Source organism: Capra hircus, chromosome 26 (assembly GCF_001704415.2).
Source record: "Capra hircus breed San Clemente chromosome 26, ASM170441v1, whole genome shotgun sequence".
Taxonomy (NCBI): domain Eukaryota; kingdom Metazoa; phylum Chordata; class Mammalia; order Artiodactyla; family Bovidae; genus Capra; species Capra hircus.
The window spans coordinates 37,920,347-37,930,813 of record NC_030833.1 but is presented as its reverse complement, the minus strand read 5'-3'; the positions used below and the strand labels follow the sequence as shown (position 1 = coordinate 37,930,813).

The 10,467-nt window shown below is 39.5% G+C and overlaps 1 protein-coding gene across 1 annotated transcript in view; it reads left to right on the top strand.

Annotated features, from left to right (window-relative positions):
* BTAF1 (B-TFIID TATA-box binding protein associated factor 1) overlaps positions 2,081 to 10,467 on the top strand; it is an 86,311-nt gene continuing 77,924 nt past the window's right edge. Inside the window, exon 1 of the mRNA XM_005698209.3 lies at positions 2,081 to 2,420. Within this exon, the coding sequence (XP_005698266.1) occupies positions 2,407 to 2,420 (14 nt within the window). The 5' untranslated portion in view covers positions 2,081 to 2,406. The remainder of the gene's footprint in view (positions 2,421 to 10,467) is intronic.

Here is a 10,467-nt window from a genome sequence, read left to right as displayed (position 1 = left end):
CAGAGGATGAGATGGTTGGATGGCACCACCAACTCGATGGACATGAGTTTGAGCAAGCTCCGGGAGGTGATGATGGACACGGAAGCCTGGCATGCTGCAGCCCATGGAGTCGCAGAGTTGGACACAACTGAGCGACTGAACTGAACTGTCCTTGCCATGATTATTACCTTGGCTATTGCCACGACTATTACCTTAAGGTATTTACAAGAGAGAGACTGGTTATTTACCCTGTTTCTGTTGTTACTTCCATTTTGGAGAGCAAAGGAGAGGCTGATTGTAACTTCCTCAACTAGAGCCCCTCTGTCTTGTCTCAGGAAATGTAAACAAGAGGCTAGTTTTAAGTATCCAGTCTGAAACCCACTTCTTCGTAACCCATGAAATGGAAACAGGCGGCCAGTTGTAAATGTCTAACCTGGAGCCTGTCTATCTCCTACTTCACTACTGCTAGACGAAAATCCAAATTCCTTACAATGGCGCCTTTCTACCTCTCCCATCTTGTTCTCCAAGACAGCCAGCTTCTTTTAGGTTTTTACCTGAGGTGTATCCCCTACCTGGAAGACTCCCCAGGTTTTCACATAGCTGACTCCCTCCTGTTAGGCCTCAGATTAAGCTCCTCCTTGGTTTTTCCCTAATTATCCAGTTTGGAGTCTCTAATCATGCTCTGTATCCTATCATTCTGTTTTACATAGCATATAAACATGATATTTTCTCATTTACTTGTTCACTCTCTTTCCTTCCATTAGAATGTAAGTTCAACTACAGTGGGCACCTTATCTGTTTTGCTTTCTTTTGAAGTCCTAATCTCTAGTTTAGAGTTTAGCATGTGGTAGCTACTTAATTTTGGCTGAATAAATTAATGTAGTGTATGATCAGTAAATGTAGCTGCTTATTAGTTTCAGTGGTGGTAGATGAACTGAGAGGGCAGGTGGAAGGAGCTGGTGAAATATGAAGGCATTTAAACATCAGTTTTTGTCTAATAGTATAAATAGTGCTAACAGAATGTTTGGCATAGAACAGGGGCCAAATTAGTATTTAAGAATGAACAGTATATATTATTAGTAGCTTGGCTCTTGGGCAAATTTCTTAACCTTCCTGAGCTTAGTTTTCTAACCTATAAAGTGATGATTAAAACTTACTTTACAGGATTAGCCTACAAATTATATGAGATAATGCATGCCAAATGTCTAACACATAGGTTTTTAAATTTCTTTCCCTTTACACTTTGTAAACTCTGGGAAGCTCTTCTAGCCGCATGACCTCATTTTATTTCTATAGTACTTCTCATTAGTCTTATTTTATGGATGAAAAAGACTCGGGGGCTGAGGCAAAGCTTCTTCAGGTAATGACAAGCCAATGGACAAGTTTTATAAGCAGAGGGGTGACTAAATGAAAGCAGTGTTTCTTGAAGATTCATCTGTTGGTGGCCTTTAAGATGGGCTCAATTGAAGAAGCTGGAAAAGTATTACTTTGACTACTATCATAAAAATCTAGTTTAAGGTGATAAGGGCATGCACTAGGTGACAGAGAACGTTTGAAAACCTAACAAATTAAGAGGCTGAACAGCTACAGAGCAAAAAAAAGGCACAAACGGCTGACAGTTTTCAAATACGGTTGAGAAAATGATGGTACCAACAACCTAAACAATTAAGATACCAAACTTTGCAAAATGGTTGGCAGTTCTTCCCTCTAATACCTATGCAGAACATAGGGCGGTTACATGGCAAACATTTGAGCCGTGTCTTCACTGCCGTTGCACATCTTTGTGGATTTCACCCTCCCACTGGGATCGCCATCTGGACTAGAGCATCTTATGGACCTATGGATTCTGTTTTCTCTAGGAGCAGTCTGGTGAGATGAGAATCGGGGCGATGAAGAATCAGAAGTAAAGGTTTTGAACTCTTGAGAGTCTCAGCTAGATCGACTTTTTTGCTTCTATGAAAATGAAGTCCTTGAAGACTAACGACCCCCTCCGGAAGAGCACAAACAGCCCTTTTCGCAGCTCGTGCCGCCAGGCCGCAGCGGCTCTTACTCCTCCGGCTCAACAGCAGAGCTGAGCACCTCGCGGTGAGCTGACGTCACTTCCGGCGCGCTGACGCTCAGTCCGGCGTGCCGACGCCTGCGTCAGCAAAGAGCGGGGCTGGGGGCACCCGGTTTGAAGTCGTGCGGGTCGGAGCACTGCCGCCTCCGCCGCTCTCTGAGACCCCCTGCTTCCGGGCCGCGGCGGGGAAGAGCTCGGGTAGGCGGCAGGGCAGATGCCCGAGGGCCCGCGCCGGGACGTTCCGCGCCGCACCGGCCGCTCCCCTCTGCTCCGCGGCCTGGGCCTGCGCCGCTCAGCTCTCTGGAAACTAGCGCCTCGGCTGCGCGGCTCGTCGCTCGCGGGGAGCTCCGAACCGCCGGCGTCCGGCCATGGCGGTCTCCAGGTGGGTCTAATTCCTCCAGAGCTAACAGGAGGTTCCCATTGTCACTGGGCTCGGGCGCCTTCCTGCCTAGGCTCCGCAGTTCGCCCTCAGTCAGCGGGGCTTTGGACTCGGGTTACTCAACGTAAGTCAGTTCAGGAATGCCTTTTTCTTGCTGAATAGACCGTTTGGCACGTTAGAGCTAGTTTTTCTCTTTCCTCACCATGTTTCTCTTCTCTGGTTTCTCTTCCTTCTTTCAGTGCTAGGAGAATCTCTTCTCTTTCTTAGTATTCGAAGGCCGATCCCTAACCTCCATTTCACGGGAAAACTTGGTAGTAACTGACGAAGTCGGGGAGACTTTGAGTTACAATGATCTAAGTGACCTTCTAATTATGTTAAAATTTGTGTTTACGGCTTTAGGGATATGTTCTTTCCTGAGTACTTTTTTCTTACATTATAGTATAATTCTTCGTTTTGTTTGGCAGTACACATTCAGTCGTCAGCTTTGTAATCTTTAGCAAATTATTGTATTAGTATCATCTTCTTTAACCAAGCCGTGAAAGATGTATCACGAATCTTAAATTATTTTAAAGTGATGGCCCCTCGATAGGAACGTATAGGAGACTATAGGGAGACCAGCAAGACATTTCTTTGTGTAGGTAGCAGGAAAGTATTTTTCTCCAATATGAGAGACTGGGGTGGGGAGAACATTTTCTCAGAGCCTTGACGTAAGTGGACATTGAAATGTGTAAGTAGGGGATAAACAGAAGGGTTCACCAAGTTTGTTAGTTTTCATGGGAAATTGGTCCTTCTACCATATAGACTGAAAGGGAAAAATGATGACAGTTCAGAAAACATAGTTTTTGGTCATTTTTCAGAGTTAATTGAACATTCCTATTTTGCAAGCAAAAGGATAACCCATACCTCACAGGTTCCCTAGATAACTGATGAGAAAGTGTGTGGGAGAAACCCAGTAGAGTTGAGTGAGTGTGGCAAGGTACCTGTAGTAGGGGGCAACTAATTTTTATTTCATAGATTATTTGATTCCATTCACTGTGAGGAAATTCTTATTTTCTGATGTATAAAATAGAGAAAAAAAATGAAAGTTTAAGGAGCCCCTAATCTGCTTGACTAATGCAAATCTATTTACAGAAGTTTAGGGCACCTACATTTCTGAATGAATGAGTTTTCAAAGCAGCTGCTTTCTGTTCTTGACATTGGATTTCAAAGATTGGTGCTCTCTTTTTTTCTGTAGATCTTTTTTATTTAGCTTGCCAAAATTCTGTTAAAGTCTACTTTAAAAAGAAAACTTGTCATGGTTTTATAAAAGAGCTAGTCCTGGGCTTATTCTGATAATACAATAGGTTCATGGAAAACACTTTTGAGACACTTTCTGATTTGGGGATACTGCCAGTCCTTGACTTTTTCATATGAGGATTCACTTTGAATAAAAGACTTTAATTTTAAACTGACCTTCTCCATGCACTGAGCACACATGTTTATGAACTAAATTTCCTTTCTCTTCTTGATGTGAAATACAGGCTCATTTGGGCTTCCCTCATGGCCCAGACAGTAAAGAATCTGCTTACAATGCGGGAGACCTGGGTTTGATCCCTGGTTGAGAAGATCCCCTGGAAGAGGGCATAGCAATGCATTCCAGTATTCTTGCCTGTAGAATCCCCATGGATACGAGGTGCCTGGCGGACTATAGTCCATGGGTCGCAAAGAGTCCGACATGAACAACCGCATGCACATACATACAGACTCATTTTAATATTTTATTGTAGAACAGGTTGAAAATGGTTGAAGAGATAAAAACCATTTGCGAGAATCAAATAAAAAATATTTTTTGCACTGTTTGTATCAGTGTGTGACTGAAAAGAAATGGTAATGTTTTTATAACCTTTAAATATTTCCAATAGGCGGGAAATGTTAAGTTCAGAAATCCAGATCCAGAGATCCAGGAATAATATTTGACTTTGCCCTCTCTTCCTTTCCCCCAGTCCAGCCAGTCCCCAGATCCAATCTTGTCAGTTCTACCTTTCTAATCTTTCTCTGGCCAGTCTTCTTTCCAGGCCATGTATCACAGTCCTGCTCCATAGCACCATCATCTCTAATCCAAGACACCTGTCACAGCAGCCATTCTGCTCTTCCTGCCTCCATTGGTGTCTCTTTCTAATTTATTCTTTGCTTCTTTGCTAATGTTAATTTTAATGTAGCCTTTTTTCCCCCTGTTTAAAACCTTTTAGTTTTCTGTTGCCTTAAGATAAAGGACAAATTTTGTAACAAACACGTCTTACCAGATCATTTGTAATTTGGTTCCTGCTTTATCTTTTTAAGCTTCATCTTGTCAAGTTGTTTGAGTCTCTCTCCCTCTTCATTCTGAGTCTTTGTTCTTTTTCACCTCCTAGTCTCTAAAACATTGATTCCTACCTTAATCTCTGGAACATTAATTTCTACCTTCTCCTCCTACCCCCAACCTTAGTTTTTAGATCTAAACCCTAAGCCTATACATGTGTCACTGTGTTTGGGAAGCCTTCTCTGGTATTACTTCATCTCAGCTGGTGAGATATTGTCTTGCCAGTCATATTTATCATACTTCGTGATTGTTTAATTGTTCGCTTTCTTGCTTGAGTTAACATCAGCTCTGTGAGAGAAGTTATTGTCTTTACTTTTTCTTTCCCCAGGAGAGTGCCTTTTCTCATAGTTGCTCAATACACTTTTTAAAAAATGGGTGACTCTTTTTTTGTTTGATTCCTGTCATGATTTTTCTGTAACTTTTGTAGAGTATTTCTGGTGTTTTTCAGGAAGTGCTTCTGAGTTTTACAGATTTCCCTAAGAGAGAAAAGCTTTCATTATAGGTTTGAATATTGACCAAAATTATAATTTAAAAAACAGTAAATATCATCAGAACTAGTTTTATAAATTTATAGTCTAGTACAATTCTGTGATAGCATGATCTTTTATAATGCAAATTGGATATAATGTAACTGCATTTTCTGTAATCAAAATTTTTAGACCCCCCACTTAGTTTCTTTTTTTCTAATTATTATTTATTTTATTTTTGGCTGCATTGGATCTTCGTTGCTGCAAGCAGCCTTTCGCTAGTTGTGGTGTGCAGGCTTCTTGCAGTGGCTTCTCTTGTTGCGGCCCCTGTGCTTAGATGGCTCCAAGGCGTCTGGAATCTTCCCAGACCCAAGATGGAACTCGTGTCCTCAGTATTGGCAGTCAGAGTCATAACTGCTGGACCACCAGGGAAGTCCCACACTTAGCCTTTATAAAGGCTTAGTTTTAATGTAGTACTTTGAATTATAAGAATGTAGCAAATGGTAAAATGTATGGTCAACTCTTGATCCCCTATGGGTGAATTAACTCTTGCCACAAACACTTACCCCACCCCTCAAAAACCCCCACATATCTTTGTGACTCTAAAATTGCAAATACAATGATAGCATTTGAAGTTCTCCCATAAAATGCGGTGAAATACTACTAAAAATGTATGACTCTTTTAGACCCCTAGTAAAAGAGTATACACATGTGCGAGAACAATGTTGCCCTTAATAAGTGAATGCTGGAAAGTCAGCCAAACTCACTCACTAGCTACTTGACTTGCTCTCATAATATCAACCTCAGCAAAAAAAAAAAAAAAACCAACAAACTAGTATATATTACAGGCTTTCAGTGTTGTTTGCAAGCAATTTAAATAATAATTATTAAATCTTTGAATACTGTGTTGTTTTGTAAGCCTCTCTCCCTGTATCATCTGTCACTAATTGGAGTTGAGCCACCAACAGTAAAGGTAATGTTAGAGGGATTGTTAAGTTATGTTCATTACAGAAGGTGGTGGGTGAATCTGTAACAATGTTGGGTTCCACAGCTTAATTTTTTAAAAGATTATTTTTGATACCTTTGCCTGTTTATACCACAGTTGGTTGTTGTTATGCATCGATTAGCTATTATGAATTTAGTTTTTCCTTGATCATATACAGAGAATGTAAAAATATACTTTAGAGAATTTTCCATCAGTGATCTCTGCTATAAAGATCATTTCTAAAATATGTAGACAATGGTTATGACTTGACTGTTTTAGAAGCCATACCTTAAGTCTGTGACACACATCTTTGCAGTTTAAAAATGATGCTGTGTTCAGAAAAGATTCTGAACATACCCTCTTATGGAAGAAATAAATTGCTACATGTGAGCAGAACTTTGCTCTGTTGTGTTAATTCTCTCTCAACAGTGCTGATGCTTCAGAGAAACATTGTTTCAGTGACCTAATCTGCACAGTAAAGGGAAGTTTCTTGATGTGGGGGTCCTTGCTCTTGACAGGGAAAACGTTAATATGATCTTACGTGTGGGAGAGCACAGCTGTTTTTTGTTTGTTAGGCCTATTCCTCCATTATTACTAATTTCTATCCATTATAAGATTGACAGAAGACACTGTTGTAAATTGTAATATATTGAATATTTTGTACTTTAAAAATGGGGACCAAAAGCTAGGAAAGATAGAGGAGGCCTTATTTAAGTGTATCCATTTTAATTACTTTGGTTAAATTCCTCCCTGTTTCTTTAGTCCGTTTCTCAAAGTGCTATACACCTAACAATTCACCATTTTAACCATTTTAAAATGTACACTTTCAAATGAAGTTTTAATCCACTATACACTTTTTTCCCCTGAAAAATCTAGATTTTTATGTTTAAGATAAAGTCATACAAGAGGCAGAGGTTAGGGAAAAAAAAGTGTCCTGAAGGAAATAATGTACCTTGGCTTTCCTTTTCAGCACTCATTTAACAAGTATTTACAGAGTGCTTTCTGTGTTCCAGGTGCTGGAGATACAGCAGGGAATAAAAATGGATTTCCCATTCTTATGGAGTTCCTGTTCTCGTGGGTGTGGGGAGAATGTAAATAACACACACCTGCCCTTGCATCTGGCTTTGGTGTTGTTTCACATCTTCATATCTGTTCTCAGTGTTCTTTGTGGTATTTCAAATTAATCTGCTTTCTTCTAGCATTAACATAGTTTCAAATAACCCACAGTAGGAACTTGAAGGCATTTTAAAACATCAGTCTAGGCAATTTCTTAAAAGACATTTCTTTTCATCATAACTTCCTTGCTTAATGATGTTATATAGGACTAAGCACAGTGTTGATACCAGATATTTATGTTCTTATTCCCTAAGTAACAGAGAAAAGAAAAGCCTCACATAGTAAATGTAAAAAATGCATGACAAAATGGACAAACTTGACTGATCATTCCCTTTTGTTACAATTACAAAGCCATCTCTGACGTATTCTGTCAGTTGACCTCCCGTAATTTTTTTAGTGATTAAATTTATTCAGAGAATACTGAGATTGGAAATAGATTGTGAAAGTTATATCTTAAACACTTTTTCCATCCTCAAACAGCTTTTCCATCCTCAAATAGCAGAAATATATATATGTTTATTGGTGTTGAAGTAGTAGTCTAGGACATTTTTATAGTTTAGCATGCATATTATTTCTTTTTATATTCTTTTTGAACTATGATAATACAAACAGCTGAAGAAAAGTTAAATCATAGTTGCCAGCATAACCTCTACAAACTCCATGTACTTTCCTTTTTCTAACAGCCAGTTTTTTTAAACCACATTTTCTGTTTTAATTTGAAGTATAATTAATTTTCAATATTGTATAAGTTTCAAGGATATAACATAGCAATTCAATGTTTTATATATTATATATCATTTAAAGTTATAATAAAATAATGGCTCCCTTTCCCTGTGCAGTACAGTGCATCCTTGTGGCTTATTTGTTTTATATATAGTAGTTTGTGTCTCTTAATCCCACACACCTATCTTCTCATTCCCGTCTTCCCTCTAGGCAGTCTTTAGAGCAGTTTTCTGAAATCACAGGTTTATAAAATAAACACGGATCATGTCTTTTATAGTTATTTCTCTGAATTAAAATCCAATTGAAAATGGGCCAGATTATCATCATCAATAGATTCATAAGCCTTTGTTGTCATTCAGTTGCTCAGTCGTGTCCAATTCTTTGTGACCCTGTAGACTGCACCACGCCAGACTTCCCTGTCTCTCACAATCTCCCTGAGCTTGCTCAAGCTTACGTCCATTGCATCGGTAATGCTATCCAACCATCTTGTCCTCTTTCATCCCCTTCTCCTCCTGTCTTCAGTCTTTCTCAGCATCAGGGTGTTTTCTAATGAGTCAGCTCTTTGCATCAGGTGGCCAAAGTATTAGAGCTTCAGCTTCAACATCAGTCCTTCCAGTGAATATTCAGGACTGATTTCCTTTAGGATTGACTGGTTTGATCTTGCAGTCCAAGGGACTCTCAAGAGTCTTCTCCAACACTACAATTCAGAATTATCAATTCTTTGGTGCTCAACCTTCTTTAGGGTCTAACTCTCACATCCATACATAACTACTGGAAAAACCATAGCTTTGACTATACAGACTTTTGTTTCAAAATGATGTCTCTGATTTTTAATACACTGTCTGGGTTTGTCATAGATTTTCTTCCATGGAGCAAGTGTCTTTTAAATTCATGGCTGCAGTTGCCATCTGCAGTGATTTTAGAGCCCAAGAAAATAAATGTGTCACTGTTTCCATTGTTTCCCCATCTATTTGCCATGAAATGATGGGACCGGATGCCATGGTTGTTGGTTTTTAATGTAATCAGTGGATACTGTCAAATATAATTGTACCATGTTTTATTTAATTTATTCTTCTATAGTCTCTGGTATCTTCTCTTCAGCTTGACAGTCTATTACCTCTTTTTCCTCCATTTGTCTATCCTTTGGAGAATGAAGAATAGCATTAGCTGTTATGCTACATAAGCTTTAGCCAAAAGAAGTATTGTGGTAAGTACTGTGTTCCCTCAGTCAGCCCTTCTTTAACTTTCTTTTTCTTTTGATCACCTGGCTTCCTTCAGATCTCTCCTTCATCAAGGGCCCTGTCTGCCCTCCAGCATAATACTGGCTCTGTCTCATACCCTTTCCCTCTCCCCTACCTGTTCATTATACCAGTCTTTTCCATTGTGTCCTGACCCATGCTTACCCTGCTTGCCTCATAACTGGCTATCCTGGTGTAATAGGTCACATTGCCCTCTTGTGAGATCCTGGTCTGCTCATCCTTTTGTATTCCTTTTATGTAGCATCTAATCTGTTATCCTGGAGAGAAGAATGAAAAACTCCAAAAGGGGCTCTGAGTCAAGAGTACCAAAGAAGCATTCTTCTATTCAGGGAGTCAAATCTGACTATCACAAGGTGGGAGAGGTGAGAATAGACAGGTCTGGAACTGGATGAGAGAAGGAGCTGATTTACCCTCAGGGCAGTTGACTGGTGAGGGAGCGGAGGTGACATGACATGGCGTTGGGGTGTAAGGCTTTGAAGAAAGGAGAGGCAGAAGGAACTGTGCGTTTGTGAGGCAAATTCAGCATTAAGTTAGAGGAGTAGAAGGTCTTTAGGCAGGAGTATGTGTCTGCAGAGGACTAAAGGAAGGTTTAGGAAGGGTAGAAATTATTGAAGGAATACAGTGCCTACTGCCCAGTCGTTTTCAGCTTGCTCTTTGCAGCAGCCATAACTGCCTGATGTTCAGATTGCTAAAGTACTGCTGTAGTCATCTTTTTACTTACTGAAACATTGCTTTAGCATCACTTCTATTATTTTTATAACTTGTTTTTGGGTAGTATAGCTATGACAGATTAAGGATGTTTCTCAAAGGAAGCAAAAAAAAAAAATATAGTACTCTCTTTGTTTAAAAATGGTGCTTCAACCTGTCCCCAAGAAACTTGAATTTTTCTTTATCTATAATTCTAATTACAGTAAATACCAGGTACTCAACAAATATTTGAATTCTGTGCAAAGACACTTTGCTCAATATTGTGGGGGACAAAAAGAATCATTGAAGAAGGTGAAGCCTAATAAGCATAAGACAACATGTGACAATGTAAAGACACAAAAATGCATAATAAATGCAAAAATGGTTATGCAAAATGAGAATCCCAGTGGATTTTAGAAGAGGATGTAATTGTGTAGTAGTCCCTGAGATGGTGTCAAGAAGGTAAAGAACTTGA